Raw genomic sequence first — 20,748 nt, forward strand, 5'->3', positions numbered from 1 at the left:
TTGGGTTACAGGTGAGAAATGTTCCTGTAATCTTCATAAACGATAAACCATATCTAGTCGACTTCAGTGGAGTTGGGACCAAGTGTTCCCGAGATTGGATAGTGTTGTCAATCAACACCGCATTACGAATCAGCGAAGAAGAATTAAAAGAGATTAAAAAGTTAGAAGAAGAAATTGAGAGTGACCTGTCGATTACAGATACTAAGGCCTTGTTGGAAAACATCAATAAAACACTTACTGAATTTAAAACACACACAGTGAACCTTAAGACATCTAAATTAAGTAGGGATATTAAGAATTTTAAACAGGAGTTGGTATATCCTTACTTAAAAGAAGATTTCTTTAAAAATAATAATCCGAGTTCCTTAAATCTACCATACAAAGGAAGATCACGGACCAGGTTCATAACCTTTTCCAACTCATCTTCAGATTCTGATCAAGGATCAGACCCTTACTATCAACCATACCATCCCATTTATCAATACCCCAACGCACCTCCTCCTTTTTTAGACAGAGGGACCCGCAGGGGGCGAGGGTACAGAGGGGGATGGAGGGCACCGATCCATCAACAAGCTCAAGAACAAAACTTTTTTCGAACACGCCAAAGAGTATACAGGCGATAAATTCTAATGCAGACCTTGCTATCCCCGTAAATAATTGTTGTAGTGACACTCAGATGCCTATTTACAATTTATCCAAACACACCTTGACGCCATGGGAAATGAGAGTACTCCAAAAAGGGTTATCCTTTGTACCGCTGGTTTTGCAAGATCCAGTGGACACGAAGACTGAGATACTTCAATTTCTAAGGAAGATTAGATTAAAAGTTTTCTTTGCACACCAAAAAGATACACAGGAATACAACGTAAGTGGTCTGAAGAATAAATCTTCTTTTTGCCCCGAAAGTGAGTTGATCCCTGAAGAGATCTTACTGTTTGAGAACCAGGTACTTAAAGAAATAGACAGTTTAAATGGTAAACATCTGACATTTAAGTCCAATTTTAATAAACAGGAACATATGGCCCTGAAAGGCCTGATAGACAACCCCTTAACGATAATAAAACCAGCAGATAAGGGAGGAGGAATTGTTGTCTGGGACACCGATGAATACGATAGAGAGGTGACTAAGCAGTTAAACAACCCTGCCCACTACAGGAAGGTATGTGAAAATCCTACCTCGACTCTAAAAGAAAACATTTTGTACCTAACAACTAAGGCCTTCGAATACGGGTATATTTGTAAAAAAGAATACGACTATCTGAATTTCACCAAGCAAAAAGTACCGTTGATTTATGTACTGCCTAAAGTGCATAAAAATGCCACTAACCCCCTGGACGACCGATCATCTCGTCCTGTGGTTCGATGCTGGAACCACTGGCAAAATATGTGGATACATTCCTTAAACCCTTCGTAAGCACTACTCGGGCTTATGTGAGGGACACCATGGACTTCATCTCTAAAATTGAGGACCAGGCTTTCGATGGAGACCAACAATTGTTGGTCTCCTTTGACATCGAAAGCCTGTATACCAATATACCTCAAGATGAGGCTCTTCTTGTAATGGAATTGGTGTTAGATCAAAGAATTAGGCCACACCAGGTCCCCACGGTTTTTATACTTGATTTGGCCAGAATTTGTCTAAAAAATAATTTTTTCTCTTTTAAGAACGAGTTATTCCTCCAAGTAAAGGGCGTGGCGATGGGGTGTTGTTTTGCCCCAGAAATAGCAAATCTAGTGATGGATCAGTTCGAAAAGGAGTATATTTACAATGAGGCGACACCATTTTTTTCATACACCCATAAGTGGGTGCGCTTCATTGATGATATTTTCCTTATTTGGAATGGTAGAGCTGAGGACCTAGAGAGATTTCATATTTGGTTGAATGGATGTATGCCCGATTTAAATTTCACTAAAAGTATGAGTAATGAACGTATTACCTTTCTCGATCTATGGATCGTTAATACCAAAGGGAGATTAGAGGTTAGTTTGTATTCTAAACCTACTGACCGAAATACATTACTGGAGTTTTCTTCGGGACATCCCAGGAGTCTCAAAGAAAATTTGCCCTACGGGCAGTTTCTAAGAATACGCCGTAATTGCTCTAACAAAGATGACTATTTCCATAACGCCGAAAAATTACAGGTCAAACTATGTGCGAGAGGATATCCTAAAAAACTTGTGAAAATAGCTTTGAAAAGAGCATGGTTCACGCCAAGGGAGAGTTTACTTACACCCAAAATAAAAGAAAAGACTGACCTTTTGACATGTATTTTGACCTACAATCCGAAAGCAAACAAGGTGAAAAACATTATCTTAAAAAATTGGAGGTTAATTGACCAATTCAATATACCTAAACCATTATTTGCTTTTAAAAAAGGTAAAAACTTGAAACAACATTTGGTAAAAGCAATGAGAGAGGTACCGAAAAAAGACACTAGAACATTATTGGGTTTACCTGCATTGTTAGGACATTACCGTTGTAACAATTGTGTGGCGTGTGCGAGCACTAACGAATGTAAAACATTGATGATAAAGAACAAGATGCACGTGATGCAATCATTCTCTAACTGTAACACCAAAAATGTGGTGTATGCTGTGATCTGCCCCTGTGGGAAGATGTACATAGGGCAAACAACACAAAAGGTGAAGATGCGGATCATACAGCATAAATCTTGCATTAAATGCAAAATCCAGGGAGCTCCCCTTGTACAACATTTCACAGAGTGTGGCCACACTGAGAACGACTTAGAGTGGACAATCCTGGCTGTAGTGAAATCTAGTAATAAGGGTGAGTTGGAGATGAGGCTTAACCGCATAGAAGCACGACTCATCGAAAGATACCATACAGCAACGGAGGGTCTGAATGAAAGAGATGAACTATGGGCTCTGATTTAAATTGCGTGAGGGTCCCATACATCATTAAACTTGACCATAACATTTAGAATATAATGTTGACCTTGAGCTTCTCTCCCATGCTGTGAGAAGCAGACATGTAATTCAAACAGGACGAGGATTTTAAGTTGTCCACCTTCAGAATGTAAGCCCATTTTTGAACATATAGTGTTGTGGAAAGGAAGACACTCGGGATGCATAACGTTGGATCCTTCCTAATTGAATTGTAGACCCTTCCTTCTATTCTTTCCATTCTTTCTATTCTTTCTATTGTTTGAGGAATCTAGGTTGAATCGTTGAAGTGTATGATCTGTCATGATGTAACCTTTAGTGACTGTGGAGAGAATTATGTGGGTTGTTGTCATGACCCTTAAGTGGGTCCACGGTCTCATTGGCTGATGAGACATGTCAATTATTTTAAGAAAATAGCTCTAGCCCCCTCTTATAGCATATTATTGAGGGTGCTACTGTGTCGAGAAGAATTCACCATACACACGGGTTTGTGATCATTTCACCCAGTGTCATAGCTCTAGACGTATGTGGAGGAGTTGAGAACAGGTTCGGATGTGTTGCCATTTATTTAATTTGTTTTTACATGATTATGTTTTGTGTTTATGGTTCCGATTTTGCAGAGTTGGAATTGACGCCCCCATTTGCTAGTGGATATAGTAGGGCTACTTCGCCACGGCAAGAATGGACATAGACAGAGTTTCGTTCTCCTGTTCAATAAGGACTTGAGTTGTACGAGTACTCGAATAATAGTCCTTCATTTGTGTTTGGCTACTTAGAGACGTTTCACGTAATCACGTGTTTACGTATTTAATGACGGTCCGTTAGGAATCAGTAACGCCAGCTCGTTGAGATGACGGACGTTGAAGGAGCACAGTGTCGGTGAAAAGGACTAATAACAAGCGTAAGTTTGGATTGTTAGTGCCCCCCAGTCTGAGATACGTAGTAAAGTTTTTAGACTCATAGAATATCCGGACATTTTGATGACAGGTGGTTTGTTTCTTCTTGTTGGTTCTAGCAACTGAAAATTCCTTGAAGGAGTCGAAGAAACCCAGGGCTCCCGAGAAGACACAAGTTTTGAGGTTCGGTGCCTAACTTTAGTAGCTATGATATAGTGTCCTTTCAGATGCACAGGGGATGTTTCTAAGTTCTTTCCCCCCCTATGTAGGAGTTCCCAACTGATGAGTGGGACCGGATTATAAGCTGCCCGACCTTGCAAATTACGAGACCAGGTTGTTCCATTAGAACCCACAGGTATTTTCGCCCTGAAACGGGCTAGGACTTGTTTATCTTGGGTCTCCACGGTGATGTTTTTCACTCTATCGGTGTTGGTGTACATAAGGGGCGCAGGACCCTATGTTCTTTCCACATCCACTGGTTGGGTTCTGTGGCGTCTGGAACCATGTCTTTATTATAAGTGCGCGTTTGAGTAATCATATTGACGCTGATCAAGCGTATTATTAGGATTTTCCATTTACAAAATTTTTTTATGTTTTACATTTCAATTCCATTTATGTTTTTACAAATGGCTTGGAGGTCATGTTCGCGCATCTTTGCGGATTCTCCTCTTCTAACAGCACTGTCTGGGCAAATAAGGGATAGAACACAGCGCAAATAGATAAAAAGTAAAACATAGGTTTTTAAAGTTCACTGTAGCGTTATTATTTTTGTAGATTATATCCCCGTCCTGAGGAAGCCATAAAGAAAGTGGAGGCTGAAACGCGAACGCGTCGACACTTTGACAAAGGAGGAGTCCACCGTATTGTGGAATAAATACATACGTTTTATTGGCATTACAAATTTAGATGAAATACCTATATCCGTGTATTGCTGATAGGACTACCCTCTGATGTAGCACTAGGCAATGTTAAGTGCACACATGCTTGATGGAATAAGCCAATAGGGGAAAGGATTTTTTGATTGAATTACCTTGCATATGAGTTTGTATATATGTGTTGTAGTGTAAATAGAAATCGTTTTGTATTTGATGTATTGATTGTATTGCGGTACACTATGTGTTTGGATGTTCACCGATGGATACTTGTGCCTGTATTATAATCATTTAATCTTGCCAAAAGAAATTGATTTTTTGCAGAGGTAATTAATAAACTCTTGTGCAGAAAGTAACCATGATCTATCCCTCTATACCATTTGTATATACACCTTAGATGCGTGCTTGTCAGTGGCCATTCGTCCACACGTTAACCTGTGCCCTGCCGGTTCCACACCTACATGTTGATATCTTCAACGTCATAGTATTCTGAGATCCAGGTGTTCACAAAACCTTTTGGTTGCTTTCTTTTTGAAGACACGCTTATTCTGGCTTTATGGACAGATTCTGGCACTTTAACTACGCAGGCTCCCCAAGTCAAGAAACTGATGGAATATTTGAACCTAAATGTCTTGATTTGAATATTAACTGGATTCCAAAAATGGCTTCCTGTTTCCGAATCAGTTAGTCAGTACATTTATAGCAGTCTCTGTTTAGTCTACACGTATTATTCCTAAAAGTAATAGAGAAATCTCCAGTGTGTTCTTGGTCAAATAAATGTTTTTTTAATGGAATATAGGAAAATGATTTTGTTTTGGCCCAGTCCTCTGATTATTCAGCAGAGCCGCTCCTCGCGCCTGGCTGGTCCAGCACAGTTTAAACATGGGACGGTTCCAGCGCATTTCATTTTACCACGGAGTCTGCAAATGCCTTATTTTCTTTAATTATTTTGAGTGAAAGCTGAAAGCAGACTATAGTATAATGGGTTCTCCTTTTACAGTTGTGAATATATCATAAGGTGTCCTGTAGTTGGGGGTATTCCATTGGCACGATGGAAGAGTCACCGAGGCAGGAAATTAATCAACCCGATCTAGGGACATTTTACTTTATTTGATCACGATTTTAAACTTTTTTTAACTGCTTAACAATATCCGTCCATGCCTTTGATCTGTGAATAACTGTCCATCGAAGCAAAGTACAATGAAAAGTATGTGTCTTAACTTCCCGATTTATGCGCAACATTGTATTGATGCACATGAAACTGGTTATATTGGATAGTGAGGCCGTTTGGGTCCTATCAAACTCTGCCAGTGGCGGCTGGTATTAAGGGGCGTAAGGGGCGTTGCCCTCCCAGCTTCGGAGTGGAGAAAAGGGAGAAAATAATTAACATCACATGGAGCATTTTGCCAGCTTTAAATCATGGCATGCTCACTGCTTCATGCTCCTCCCCTAAGAAAGTAACATTTTAATATCGTTTTTAGAGGTCGGACGGACCGTCAGACGAGAGTCCTCTCCTGCGCATGTGCTGAAGCTGAACTGGGCGAGGATAATTCCTCGCCCTCGAGGCACAAACGAGGAGAGTCACATTATCCTGAGGGGAGTGGCTGCACCAAGCAGCAGTGAATGGGCTTCAAATGGGGCGCTTCTGACATGGCCCTGGGCGCAGTCAGCAGAGCCTCATGCACTTTAAGGGGAAGGGGTGGGGCTGGCCGACAGCAACACAGTGTAGTGTGTGGGAACGATTAGCACTGCTTTCGTCGTTGCACTGATAGGCGGCTTTTTCATTGGATAATGGAAGCTGCTGGGAGGTGGTTACTGAGTTTAGTTCAGCTCTTCCGGGATTTGTCACGTTTTGACTGACTGTTTATTATGGCGCGCAACGCAACAAACGGACACCATCAAGCTGCTCCCTCCAGTCGATATAATTAACCCACAGGGCTACAGGTACCAGTTGCAGCAGTTTGAAAAAGAAAGGCTGCGCCTGCAGCCACGGTAAAGGAGCGCACAGCACGAGGGAAAGGAATTTAAAGAAACGCTGCCGGTAAGACATGACTTCACTAATAGAAGGGCCTATTTTTGTGGTGTGGCACCGTACGTTACTTAACCCCTTCGGTGCTCATGACGGAACGGTTCCGTCATGAGCCACGGTTGAGCTGTGCTCATGACGGAACCGTTCCGTCATGACCACGCCCGCGCAAGATTCCGTCAGCACAGCGGCGGAATTTGCGCAGCATGGAAGGGGTTAAGATGTTGCTGTTCTGGACATCTGATCTGTGAAAGTTAATGGAGGTGGAAGCTTGGGGGTAAATTGTCTGATTAAAGAGAGTGAAAGCGACAGTTTGTCTCATGTCAAACGGGCTAGCTAAAATGTATATTCAGGTCTTCCCAGTGCTTTCTGTAGTGCAGTGAGACTAGTGTAAATGGCTCTGTAGATATTTAAATGACGAAATAAAGGGACATGACCCGAAGGGTAGTTATGACCGAACCGAGAGCCTTTACGTCCATCACGCGCCATAGTGTGTTTTACATGCTTTAAAATGACATTTTCTTCCCCACGTCGCAGGTATGCATACACACATGCGCGCTAAAACCTACAACACTGTTCGTCTGTACAAATTCGGTGGAAACATTTGTTGGTCTCCTGTCTTAGTGTCTCCATATCGCGGTGCAGGTTAGCGCGGCGTCTCACGCTTCCTTTAAAACGCTGTAGCACAGGCACCGGGTGGTGTCTCCAGGGGCCCCCCTGGTGATGTACGTGACTCATGAAGCCCTCGGGTCAAAGATCTTTCAGGGAGAGTGGCCGTTCTAAATTTCACCCAGCCCTACTTTACGACTGGCAAGTGGATGCTCTGCACTTATTCATTATGGATTTTTAAATATACCTAGCATTGGCACGCGGCCTCAGAAACCTTTAATTTGCTCTTAGGAGAGAGTTAAAAATGGCAAGATAAACCATAAACTCTCTACTTCAGTGACCCTCCGTAGTTGTGAGGTTGTCAAAGTCAGATCAGGTTTTCTATTTTATTCATAGACAGCAGTGGGCTCGGTTTCCCTTTCTGTCAATCAGGAGGTGTGAGCAGTATTCGTACGCAGTTCAATCTCCTGTTTCTGCCATAGCCCCCTAATTGTGTCGTCCTTCCATCCATGCTGTATCCACAGCCTGCATTGGGCCCAGACTCTGGCCTGTGAGGAGGCACCCATTTCTCTGACGTTTGCTTCTATCGAGGGCCAGTTTTGACCTCTGTAAACTATAAATTTGGCCCAGCCACATGGAATTACAGCACAAGTGAGATGATATATTTTGGAAGATACGTTGAATAAATTAGAAGAAAACTCTTTGAATGAATAAATATGTGAGATGTCTGTGTTCAGAGTGAATGGTGTAAACGACCAAACTTCCTTCCCAAAATTGTACACACATAGATTTGTGTATCCCAGTCCTATGTGTTTGGGAAGAATATGCTTTAGCTGTTGTATATTTGTATGTGTGAGAGAGAGCGAGAGAAGATTGCACTACCGTATCTGCTTGTGCTGTTCCTTGCTGTTGGTGATGTTTTGTCTGCTGCTGTGCTCCCTGTTAGTGAATCTAGTTAAAACCCTTTGACTGATGTAGGGTTTTTGCAAACACCTTGCCCGCTATAATTTTTGCCTTGCTCGTTATGCTTCCTCGCCATAAGGGACACATCCCGAACCCTTACGCCCTACCACTTTCAAATGTCACCAGCCGCCACTGAACTCTGCATCTCTTTATTGAAGTGCGGTAGGTACATCTTTTACTGACTGCTTCGCACCACAGCATCTATACACTGGCTAATGTACCCCTTTATTGTGACAAAGACGGCTCTATCTATACCAGTTTATATTCAGAAAAAAGTTGGAAATCTATAGATTGTAGAGGTTTGAGTTTTAAATGCAGATGTAGACGTGGGAATTCACCAAAATCATAGATTTCAATTTGCATTCATCCATAAAACGTACATTGCAGATCATTCACAGGAAATTCAATCTGGAACAATACATTTTGCGGGTTTGTATGTTTGATTGAAAGAAGAGTTTTGGTTTTTATTTTAGGAAAATGTGTTTATCTCTAGAAAAAAAATCCTCCCATTACACCCCCACTCCTGAAAAACTTACCCTTGCCTATTGCAATAGTAATAGTGTTGTGGGTGGTCTCTGCATCTTGCAAGACCATTTAGCCCCCACTGTCACACCCCTTTTTAGGTCGAGGGACCGTCCGGTCTGCCGAAGGCAGAACCGGAAGTCCGGAGATCTTATGTTTCTTAGAGTGGCTATTTAGCCCGCCTCTCTTTTTGCCTCTCCTCCATTGGCTGGCTTCCTAAACGGAGGCCAGCCTTTGGAGGAGAGAGCCGTCCCTCCAAATAGGCTCCGTCTTTTTCAGATTCGGGGGCGTGTTCCGTGCTGTTCTTTCCACTTTTTAGCCACGCCCTTTTTTAGGCGTGTTTTTCTCTCCTCCAGCCAATGGCAAGAGGAGAGAAAAAGAAACACGCCCCCGAATCCGAAAACGCCACTGCTTTTCTCCGAGGCATTTCTGCTTTGCCTCGGAGAAAGGCGGTGGTTTTCATGGCGTCCTCTCCCCCTGCTCTCGGCTCCCTCGATGCTCCCGTGTCCGGCTGCTGCTCTGGTCTCCTCCGCCTGTCCTCTCAGGCTGTGCATGCAGGTATTTGCCACTGCCTCTTCTACCCGGCTGTCTTTCATTCCTTCCTTTGCTCTCCACCCTCTCCATAAAGTACAGCGCGTGCACTTCGCTCTTCTATGCCCAATGTTGCCTTTGGGCCGAGCTGCTGCCTGGCTTCGGCACTGGGAAACCAGTCCAGAGTCCCCGTTTGGCCTCGACATCCTGTGATTCTGGGCAAATCACTTAATCTCCAGGTGTCTTAAAAAATAATAATGTGACTTTGTGTAATGTAATCTGGAGGTCATCGAAAGCGCTCTTATGCCCTGGGATCAAATCTGCGCTATCTAAGACTGCAAAGAATAAAATAAAAATCCGAGCTCGCCGAGCCTTTCCTACCTGCACACGCCAGTCCTCCCTGTCTTTGCTTTCAGTGGCTCTCTGTCCTTTCACTGCTTCCCCTCCCCGCTTGCTAGTCAGTTCCAGCACTTGTTTCCTTCTCTACCCCCATTCGCACCCCCCACCCCCCTTCCACACACCTCCCATGCCTAAGTAGGCGCCTCGTACATCAGCTGCGAGCCCCGGAGCACACAGGAGTCGTGGGGTGCGCCGGGATTTGCCAGTGCCTCTTCTACCCGGCTGTAATAATGTGACTTTGTGTAATGTAATCTGGAGGTCATCGAAAGCTCTCTAATGCCCTGGGATCAAATCCGTGCTATCTAAGACTGCAAAGAATAAAATAAAAATCCGAGCTCTCCGAGCCTTTCCTACCTGCACACGCCAGTCCTCCCTGTCTTTGCTTTCAGTGGCTCTCTGTCCTTTCACTGCCTCCCCTCCCCGCTTGCTAGTCAGTTCCAGCACTTGTTTCCTTCTCTACCCCCATTCGCACCCCCCACCCCCCTTCCACACACCTCCCATGCCTAAGTAGGCGCCTCGTACATCAGCCGCGAGCCCCGTTGCACACAGGAGTCGTGGGGCGCGCCGGGATTTGCCAGTGCCTCTTCTACCCGGCTGTCTTTTATTCCAACCTTCAGACTAAACATATGTCTGCAGTGGGCGCATTTACCCACTTAGCTGCTTTTACCAACTTTTCAGAAAGGCGCATGCAGTGAAATCCTAAACCTTTGCTTCGTTTAGTTTTTATGGGGGAATACCTCCAAGTCAAGGGCTTGGTTATTCATTGTGCAACAGGTCGGTGGCACCGGGACCCAGAGATGTGAGCGGGACCTGCTCCACAGTTACAGCAGTGTTTTAACTACCAATCGAAGAGATGAGTGGTCCAAACACCTTACTTAATATATCCCGACATCGAAAGGGCCTTATTTATGATGGGAACATCACATTGCTGTTGTGCTGCCCTGTGTGTGATGCCTGCAGTCCTCCTTGAGCTGTTGTGTTCTAATTGCAACAGCAGAGTACATCGTTTTCCTTTTCATTCACGAGTGTATTTTGACAATGCTGCATGTCTGCTTTCGGTGACCTGACTCCTCGCAAAAACAACATTTGCACCCAGGTACTCTTGCTGCATGTCCGTGTACACTTGCATAACGCTGTAACCTGAAACACACATGGCTTCCCCGCAGGGGGAGGGGTGCCGTGCACGCTCTTTGCATTTTTTAGTTTCCTGTTTCAGGGTGGAAGCCTTGCCACTGTTACCACGCTTAACACCCCCATATCAAATTGGCTTCGATCTAATCGCTGTTTCTATCTCACTACGTCAGAAAATACCTCACTCACTAACTCACTCTTTCACTACCTCACTCTCTATCTACCTCACTCTCTCTCACTACCTCACTCTCTATTTCAATACCTCACTCTCTCTCTCTATCTCACTCTCTATCTCACTACCTCACTCTCTCTCTGCTAATGCAATAGGTATCTCATATGCAACAAAAAAAAACTAATGCCAATAGAAATGACAATGCCATTTATTTAGGGATACAAAAATGATTAAAAAAATAAGGAGCAATACCAATAGCTCTACCTATAATATTGCCGAGACCATTGCATTGTAAATGCTTGTTTACCCTGTAGCCCTAAACTTAGTACGCAGTTTTCTAGTGGATTGTCTGAATGTAAGTTCCGTCTGATGGTGTAAATATCCACAAATTCGGATTTTAGGAATTAGGAGCTGGGCATTTACACCCAGAATTAACTTTTTAGTTCACATTGAGCGTGCAAAAAAATATTTTTGAATTGGGCACAGCCTCACACTTCAGTGCCATCTTAAAAGTGAGCTTTCCACTGAACAGCTGAGAATAGGAAATTTAAGGACAGCTGATTAATTCATTCTGTAGTCAGTTGGTGGATACTAATAATACAGGGCACATTTTAGGATTTGTTCTTCTGGGAACGTTGTATTGTATTGTACTGTAATTGCCTTTATATAGTCCATACTACTCCTGGGCAGAAGTCGAAGCGCTTTTTCGGCGAGGAGCATGCTACTCCGCAATCCATACTGAGAGAAAACCCACAGGTATGGCCCTTTCATGCATCTCCAGTCTCACCTGTTCTGGAGACACTAAGGGCCTCATGTAGGTAAATAAATTTTACCGGTTCTAAAATACCGAGCCGTACCGAATCGGTAAATTAGAATCGGTAAGTTATATGTAGGTAAAAATTCGGTAACAGTTACCGATTCGGTAACATTCGGTAATCACGAATCGGAATTCACCGAATCGGTAAATACCGAGGTGGTATTTACCGAATCGGAAAATACCGAGGTGGAAGTTACCGAATCGCAAAATACCGAGGTGGTAGTTACCGATTCGGAAAATACCGATTCGGTATGTACGGAGTCGGTAAAGAAAATCACATGACTTGACGAAACAGCGAATCCAGTGCAACGACAGCCCACCCAACCTGGAACTGGCCACACCCAGGCAGGTGTACTCAATTAGCCGAAGTGGCCACACCCAGGCAGGTGGACATAATTAGCCGACCCTGGAGAGGCTTGGAGTGCAGAGGAGAGGCAGGGAGCAGTTGCATGTGCGAGCGGGTAAACGAACAGCATGTCCAGCCAGAGAACACAGAAAGACGGAGGGGAAAGGAGGAGGAAGCTGAAATTTAGCCCCAAGGAACTCCAGGTGCTGGTGGAGGAGGTCGTGAAGCAGCACCAGAAGCTGTTCGGCAGGCAATCCCTGCAAGTGCCTGAGGTGGAAAAGCGCAACATATGGCTGGCCATCCAGGCGCAGGTCAATGCTGTGGGAGTGACCCACAGGGACATTGAGGTCCTCAAAAAGCGCTGGTATGACCTGAGGATTGTAACCAAGAGGAAGATGGGCGACATCCAGAAGGAGGCCAGCCAGACCGGAGGTGGAACCAACAGGGCACCTGCCCTCACCGAACTGGAGGAGCTGGTGGCGGCCACAATCGAGCAAGAGAGCGTCGTGGGTCTTGGGGACGCCGACAGCTCTGCCAGAGCCGCAACACACCAAGGTAAGACGAAAGCACAGCAATGTATCCCCCCCTACCCCATCCCACATCCCCCAAATGTGAAACGAGAATCACACTGCAGTCCACACGTGTCAGTGCAGACAGGCAATGCATTTCGGGAGATGTAATCAGGGCAACACTAACCATGACGTAAATGTTACAGGGCAACAAGGCATGTCACGCACTCGAGGCACAAGGAGACAGGGGACATGTTGGAATGTGAAATTATTTATTGTGCCGCTTGCAATGCAGCCCTTCGGGGACACTGAGCCAATGTTGTATTTCTGTCCACAGATGTGACATCATGCAGGACAGGGCATGCTGCAGGAGAGACGGCACCACGGCAACATCAAACACCTCCAGCCAGCACAAGTACAGACCGGGGAGCAGGCCCACTGGCAGCCGCACCACCAACACAGCCAGCATCGCCGCACACAGAGCCAGCATCACCTCACCGTGAGCCAGCATCACCACCACCAGAGCCAGCCTCGCCACTCATGTTCGATTCACCGGCCACATCTCCGCTTGCATGCGTGAGACAGAGGAGGCGTCCAGCAGCCAGGCTACGAGCCTTGGACACCTCGTCAGACGACAGCATGGGCCCTGAAGACCGCACCGGGCCCCAGGAAGGGAGCCATGCCACTGTGCCCCACACCTCACAGGCAGCACAGACGGAAACAAGAGGGCGCCGCAGGTCGCGTGTCCAGAGTCCACCAGCACCCACTGACGGCCATGGTGTCTTCTTGGGGCTCGAGGGCCAAATGTTAAAGCAACAGCGCCTGCAATCAAAGGCAGTCATGTCAGTCCAGAGGCACATGCGGGTGATGAAGACAAGCATAGTCAACATGGACACAAACATTGGCGGCATGGCTGCGGGCATTCGGGACATGTCCCAGTCTATCCAGCAGTTGTGCAGCAAATTAGATGCTGACATCGAAGCACGGCGCCGGGAACGCCAGAGAAGGGACACTACCAGCAGGGCACTCAACCGTCTGGCAACTGCCACTTCCCTACTGTGCCGGCGCTCTGTGACGATGCAGGAGGGCCTAACACAGTGCTGCAGCGACCTGTCTCGGGGGATGGTGCAGGTGACAAGTGCACTAGGGGTGCTATTGACGAGTCAGGCGTCGACAACTGCTGCAGGGGATCCTGCGGAGAGCATCGACACCACCAGCAGCATCACACCCCCCGTCCCAGAAACACGCAGGAGCAGCAGGCGGCTTGGGGTTGGCTCTAGTGAGGATGCACAGGCCGTGCAATCCACCACTGCAGCGCGTATGCGCAAACATTGATGTCGCCCTGCCTAGCCACTTCACAATGGGTGACGTAACCCTGGACATACTCCTTGTATAGATGATATATTGCCAGATTGGCCTGATCATGTGTTCATGGCGTGGTGCCACATTAAACTACGTCATGACTGCTCACAACTCGCTGTGTCCCCTTACTTACTCAGAAATAGTTGGATGTGATCTCTGCCCGTCTCTCTCTCCCATCGATTGCAGTTGGCACTCTAGCTGCGTTGCCCTCTGGCTGGCCTGACTCATCCTCGTTGTCCTCAAAATATGTTAGTTCCACATCTGTACCTTTTTTCGTGGCAAGGTTGTGCAGCATTGCACAAGTGGCAATGATCTTGCAGCAGGTGATGGGTTTGTACTGGCGTGCGCCTCCGCTCTTGTGCAGGCAGCGGAACCTGCTCTTCAGTAGTCCAAACGTGCGCTCCACCACATTGCGTGTTGTTTTGTGTGCCACGTTGTATCGTCTCTCACTCTGGGTAGCTGGGTGTAGGTAGGGAGTGAGGATGAATGACCGGCATGCATATGCACTGTCGCCTGGATGGGTGAAAGGGAACCATCAGTAACATGCCTCTATACACTATGTTTGCATGTTTCAAGGGGCGTCACTGTTACTTACCTAGCAGGTATCCCTCTCCGAATTCTCCGGCACTCAGTCGTGTGTAAATCCCACTATTCTGGAAGATGTAAGAGTCGTGGGTGCTCCCAGGAAACTTTGCAACAATATCTGTGATGATGTTCCCTGCATCACAGATCACTTGCACGTTGATGGAGTGGGTGGACTTCCTGTTCCTGTAGATGTGCTCTGTATCTGCTGGTGGACAGATTGGGATGTGGGTACCATCAATACAGCCGAGGACATGGGGGAACTGTGCCATGTGATAAAAGTCAGTTTTTGTTTTCTGCAGTGCAGCCTGTGAGTTCGGGAAGCTTATGTAGTGGTGCATTCTCTGCATCATGGCATCCAGGAACTTCCTGAAGAAACGGGACAGGCAACTTTGGGATACCCCACCCACCGCAGCTATCACCACCTGATAACTGTCGGATGCCAACAGATGTAGGCTGCAGAGCACCTGCACATGTGGGGGTATGGCGTGCGCCCTTCTAACTGGCTGGTCCAGGAGTGGGTGTAGGTCCCTGATTAAGTCCATGATGGTTTCGGGGTGTAGCCTGTACCTCTCATGTATCTCTGCATCAGTCAGCTGGAATAGTGTGATGCGCTGTCTGTAGATTTGTTCCTCCCGTCGCCACACCCTCAGTCCTGCTGCCTGTAGACGTAGGCGCCTTGCAATGACGTACATAGCGGCCATGTCGTCCACGCTGTTGAATTTTGGGTTTGCTTTTATCCATTGTTGATGGTTACCACCTGCTTTTAGTCCGTGTTAATTACCGACTCTTAATTACCGATTTTAATGGATTTCTTAATTACCGACTGCTCCTACATGTCATTTTAAATTTTTACCACTTCATATTTACCACTTCATGTTCACCGATTCGTTAATTCTGTATTCGGTAAATATGAATCGGTATTTAAGAATTCGGTAACTATGAATCGGTATTTACCGCCTCATATTTACCGAAAAGTGGTTTTTGGACTCCTACATCTCACTTGTCTGTATACCGGTCGGTAATGGCATATTTACCGAAAATCGGCCGTTACCGACCGGTATTTCGCTACCTACATGAGGCCCTTAGTTCCCCCACTTGAGTTGTTCCCCATTCTACAGGGACCTTAACTGACATCGTTGTAGTGATTCAGCCGTTGCGTGTAAGACATTAAATATTTCCCTAGTTGCTTCTTTCGCTCAACTAAGGGTGTCTTTTGCTTCAGCGAGGGCCCTTAGCGACCGATTGATGCCGCATTTAACATGTGTTTACACATTTTGGCCCTCTCTTGCCGTTCACAGCACAAAGGCGCAAGAGGCGGCCCTTCTCCTCTAGAAAGTGACCTCTCCGTAGCCTCGCAGGAACAGCAGCCCAAAGTCCTGGTATGACGCAGCCTCTGCTGACGCTGCAGTTCAAGTGCTGCATTGTAAGGGCTCGTACGCACCTTTAAATAACGGCCACTGCTGTTATATCAAGGACAGTCACAGCGTGCGCCCCTTTCAAAATCCACTAATCGTCTCACCCAGAGCATGACGCAGGGCTGTGGGCTTTTCCCAGTCTTCCTACACTTGATGGCAGTGGGGGCATTAGCAGATGGTGAGCAGATGGTATATTGAGATGGCTCAACTTCATATCCCAAGTGGGGTTGAGTAGTTGCTGCCCAGGCAGTAAACCCAGGACTTCGATCCCAGCACGCCTGTCAGCCGAATGGCTGAATGGCTGAATGTGGATTGCAGTCAGCACTTGGATGAGTGTTTCTGGTGTCCAGGCCCCAAGGACACAGGAGCTGCAATGGCTTTGACCCTGATGTCAGAATCCTCCCTCCTGTGTGAAATGCACTGTGCCTCACACTTGTAAGCACGTTCAGACAACTTACATGCTTGTGAGTGTGAAGAGCGACTGTACACATTTTACATAGACATGCAATACCTAAGGTACCCGTATAAAGGCCTGTGCACCCAGTATTCGGTTAACTGCCACAAACCATCGGTCTTCTGATAGGCTGGAGAATAGGGAATAACCACTGTCCACTACAGTCCGGGGTTCACTTTCGCTACAGTCGGGGGTTCACTTTGGATACCGCGCCAATCCAGCAGAGCTTTGTGCGATGCTGAGAAACAAATAAAACAAGCATTGCCAAAGCCAGTAGGTTAGGCGTTCACTTCCAGGCTCTTGGATTTAGAATATTTTTTTTAATTTACAATAGTAAACATTAAAAAGTATCCACCCATGTGTGAATAGGACTATGTTTTTCAATGTTTTTGTAATAAAGTTTTGCAAAAACGTTCAAAGGCGGCTGCCAGCGGCGATTTGCTATGGATTAAAAGCCCATTTCAAAAGATGGTGGTCACAAGCAGTGGGTGCACTAGACGCGATGCACTGCCAGCAGACGTGAGGGACCGGTGCCGTGTCTATGGAGCTGTTGAGCCCAGTCAAAATAATAATAATCATTTTTTTTTTAAACTCTGAGAAAAAGCCTACAAGTTGCTGACATTGAAACGGACTACTTCCTCTGTTGTGGTGTAGTGCTCGGACAGTATATGCCATCACTCGGAGAGAACGGAACCAGCAGCTCAAGTCAGCTGACCCTTTGGCCATGCGTCATACTCTGGAAGGCAGAAGCAAAATGTCAGTTCAACAGACCATTGGACGAAGAGGGCTGAATGAATGCCCTCCATGTAAAGTATAGAAAGTATTTAATTTATCTTAAAATCAAAAAATCTTATCTAACAGAAAATTAAAAATACAGAAGGCCGTCCTTTGGACTTGAAATGTCAAATCAACTGGGGAAGTGTCGGGTCAACCAGAAAGTCAAACGACAAGTGCAGAGTTTCACTGCCGTCCATTTTATGCAAAGGCTATCATTCCCTACTTGGCAAAAAAAAAATATGTCCACCAGTACCATTAAATAAGAAATACAAATGAAATCATTAGTCAGAAATGAAAAGTGTTCCACAGGTTCCCTTTATGGGTGAGTTCTGCATTAAAGTTTCAACCGTGGTAGATTCCTTAGATTTTATGTTTGATTTACTCACCTAGTTCTGCAGTGGTTTGAACGCTCTCATAGGTTGTTCATATGACATCTGTAGGACCCTAAATGATCCTGGTCCAAGATATTCAGTTGCTTACTACTTTTCTGTTCTGGCGCATTTTCTAGTACCATATTATGGTGTAGCTATACACATTTTTATAGAACACTTTATGTTGGATGCTTTCAGTTTATTGGTATGGAATTCTGACGTCATATTTTAAAGACTAAATCTGAACAAACTAGCAAAGACATTTAAGGTATGAATAACTAAATCACATAATGTGTTGGCAAAATACGAAATAGTGTAGCATGTTCTTAATTTCTCTCTTAACATATTGCTCTGTCCTTCTCACAAATGGAATGTGTAGTTGGAGTGGGTGAGCAGGTTTTTCTACAGCCTATATCATGACTGTAGCTTCACTGTGCAATTTTAAAATTAGGTATGTGGAATGATTATTACGCCTATGTCTTTGCTCTCAATGCCTGTGGGTATACTCTGCCACCTAGTGTCAGGAAAGGAAATTGCTGCTGAAAGCGGTGTAATGTTTTGCATGGCATACGTAAGACGATATAAATGCGTGAGCACATATAAACGTGCATGCATGTTGGGGTGACCATTTCACTCCATGCATCACAGACACTGCTTCCACTCCTTAACTTAGTTTTCACCTACAAATTATTGCTATCCGGTATGTCAGTTTAATTGGTTCGAAGGTAGCAAACTAAGACTACAAAGCCCAGAATGCATTAGGCTGACACACAAAAGTCTAGGACTGAAAACCGTGCCTGTAATGACATGGATTGAGGTGGTCACCATAATTCTCTGCAATTTGCCATTTTTAACCAATCAAAGTAGAATGAAATTGCTTTTGAACAGGATTCCTCCAAATCACACACTTGCCTTGGGAACAACCAGTAATCCAAAATCTGCTAACTGCGTGGACCATGGATGTATATGAGGACGCAGTTCAAATTATAAACAGACTGTATCATTCATGTTGTGCAAATGCTGATCTTAAATTCAGCGCTCTTCCGCCGAGAGCTAGTGACGCATTCTCAGCAGGGGCCTCGCGCGATCCCCTTTCCTTTCCTTCACTCATCAAACAAGCAAGCAGCCATTCAGGACTTCATGCTAGTACTGTTCTGATGATAACCTGGGACTGGGAGACCCGACGCAGGCCACTGGCTTCGTAAGATTTCGTAAGCTTTATCTTGAACAAGAATGCAGCAGTTACCTATCAGTGCTGCAGGGGAGGAAGGATGCACCCATTTTCAAGTGATGATTTTGAAGAATGCCCCCTTTCTTGTATTCAAACAATGGGGCTGACAGAGATGAAGGAATACAATCAAGGCCAGATAATGTTGAATGATGATTATCGCCACTGTCTGTAATTTGTGGCTAACAAAATCCTTTTAAACAACTTCATTTAAGTTTTGGTACTCGGAGTAACTGCAGTGCATTTCATTGTCGAAATACACGAATTGCAACAACGCTCCTGAAATAAACATCTGACAAATATGAGTTTATAATGATGTCTTTTACATATTGATCACAACCCTATTGTCACCATCCTGCCCCGGAACTATCAGACTTAGATCAGAAACGTTCCTTTATTATCTGCGGACATAATATGAAGTTGGGAACGATAATCGAGGCGGACACTGTGATTAGTTCGTCACCATATACCTGGGAATTTTTCTTATGAGTGATAAATGTCCACCAGACTCTCGAATTCATGCTCCTGGTACTTAATTGTCGCAGATAACTTCTCCGTTGCACAAAGGGACCATACCTTTCCCCACTAACAACCCAACATCTATACTACTGCTGTTTCCAAACCTGTGCAATGGTTTAGGTTAACCATTGCACAGGTTTGGGAACAGCCGAAGAGCTGAGAGCAAGAAATGTGATATCACTTTTCCTGTCGGCGCAGTGGGTTGGTCAGTGCTATTTTTGCCTGGGTCCCCAAGTAATAACACCATCCGTTGAAGCAGAAGTGTAATTCTGTGATGATTCTAATATGAGACAGGATTTCATGCCAGAATGCCTGAATCCGAGCCCTGGACCATCACATGTGCATCAATGCACCCCTCTCCCAGTTGCCTTTCCAATAACTATCTGAACCACCTAAAACATGTTCATTCTCGTAGGGAAGACGTACCATTTTTTTTAGAATTTTGTAGGCATTTTCATTGTGTTGCATACATATAAAAGATTTTGCTGCCCTCTTATAAATCGCTGCCCAGGTTCCTACTGATAATTAACGCTCAAAATCTTGTTCCCACGCTGAGCACGCTATTGTTTTGAAATGAGGTTGAGATCTAAAAAGAGAATATAAGAAGGTGATGATGTCCTTTTAGCTGTCTATTTTTTGTAGAACACTGCATTTAAGCCTGACTTATCTCTGTTCACCTTGCCCGGATACCGCGATGAAGAATATGGTAAAAAATAAGTGATCAAACTGGCATTCTTGTTTTTCTCAGAAACTGCAACTCAATTAATGGCTCTTGATTGGCTATTAATAACTGATTTTTAAAATATACGGATTCATTTTTGTCTTTCTTGAATTTATTTTAAATTGTTCACAGCCCTGAAGAAGTTCCTTTAAAACAAAATGCATTGGCTGTTTTTGAGAGACAATATAGAACTAAAAAAGTTTTGTGAAAATATTGAGACACATATTTCCAATTACCATCACAATGTCTGTGAAAGCTTTTTTGGATTTGAACTGGTATATTCAAATATCCTTTCTGAGTCAGGCTGTGGTTATGACATGACCTAGCTAATCCCAAAAATCCTCCTTCCTCCCCCACTTATCTGTCATGATCCTCACACCCCTGGCTGCATAAAGAGTCCATTAAAGGGAAGCCGACTTAGTGACATCTCCAAGCACTGGGAATCAAGATCATGACAATGTGCAGGAAGGAAGGAATACCAGTACTGGAATGAGAAACAGTAATTGTAGTAACGAAAATTATCAGTAATCGGCACATTTACTCCTCAACCCTTCAGCATTCGTGTCCTTATACCGGGGACAATATACCAATGCAGTAAGCCCATGATTAGATCCAAAAC

General features: G+C 44.9%; 1 protein-coding gene across 3 annotated transcripts in view; it reads left to right on the plus strand.

Moving 5' to 3' along the window:
* Positions 1–20,748, plus strand: part of PPP1R42 (protein phosphatase 1 regulatory subunit 42) — a 525,575-nt gene that overhangs the window by 449,446 nt on the left and 55,381 nt on the right. Inside the window, exon 11 of one of the 3 annotated variants that reach the window (XM_085605502.1) lies at positions 13,035–13,421. The exons of the other annotated variants lie outside the window; for them this stretch is intronic. Coding sequence (XP_085461628.1) covers positions 13,035–13,200 — 166 coding nt within the window. The 3' untranslated portion in view covers positions 13,201–13,421. Of the gene's footprint in view, positions 1–13,034; positions 13,422–20,748 lie in introns of those variants that run through there. 3 annotated transcript variants of the gene reach the window in all.

Source organism: Triturus cristatus, chromosome 5_1 (assembly GCF_964204655.1).
Source record: "Triturus cristatus chromosome 5_1, aTriCri1.1, whole genome shotgun sequence".
Taxonomy (NCBI): domain Eukaryota; kingdom Metazoa; phylum Chordata; class Amphibia; order Caudata; family Salamandridae; genus Triturus; species Triturus cristatus.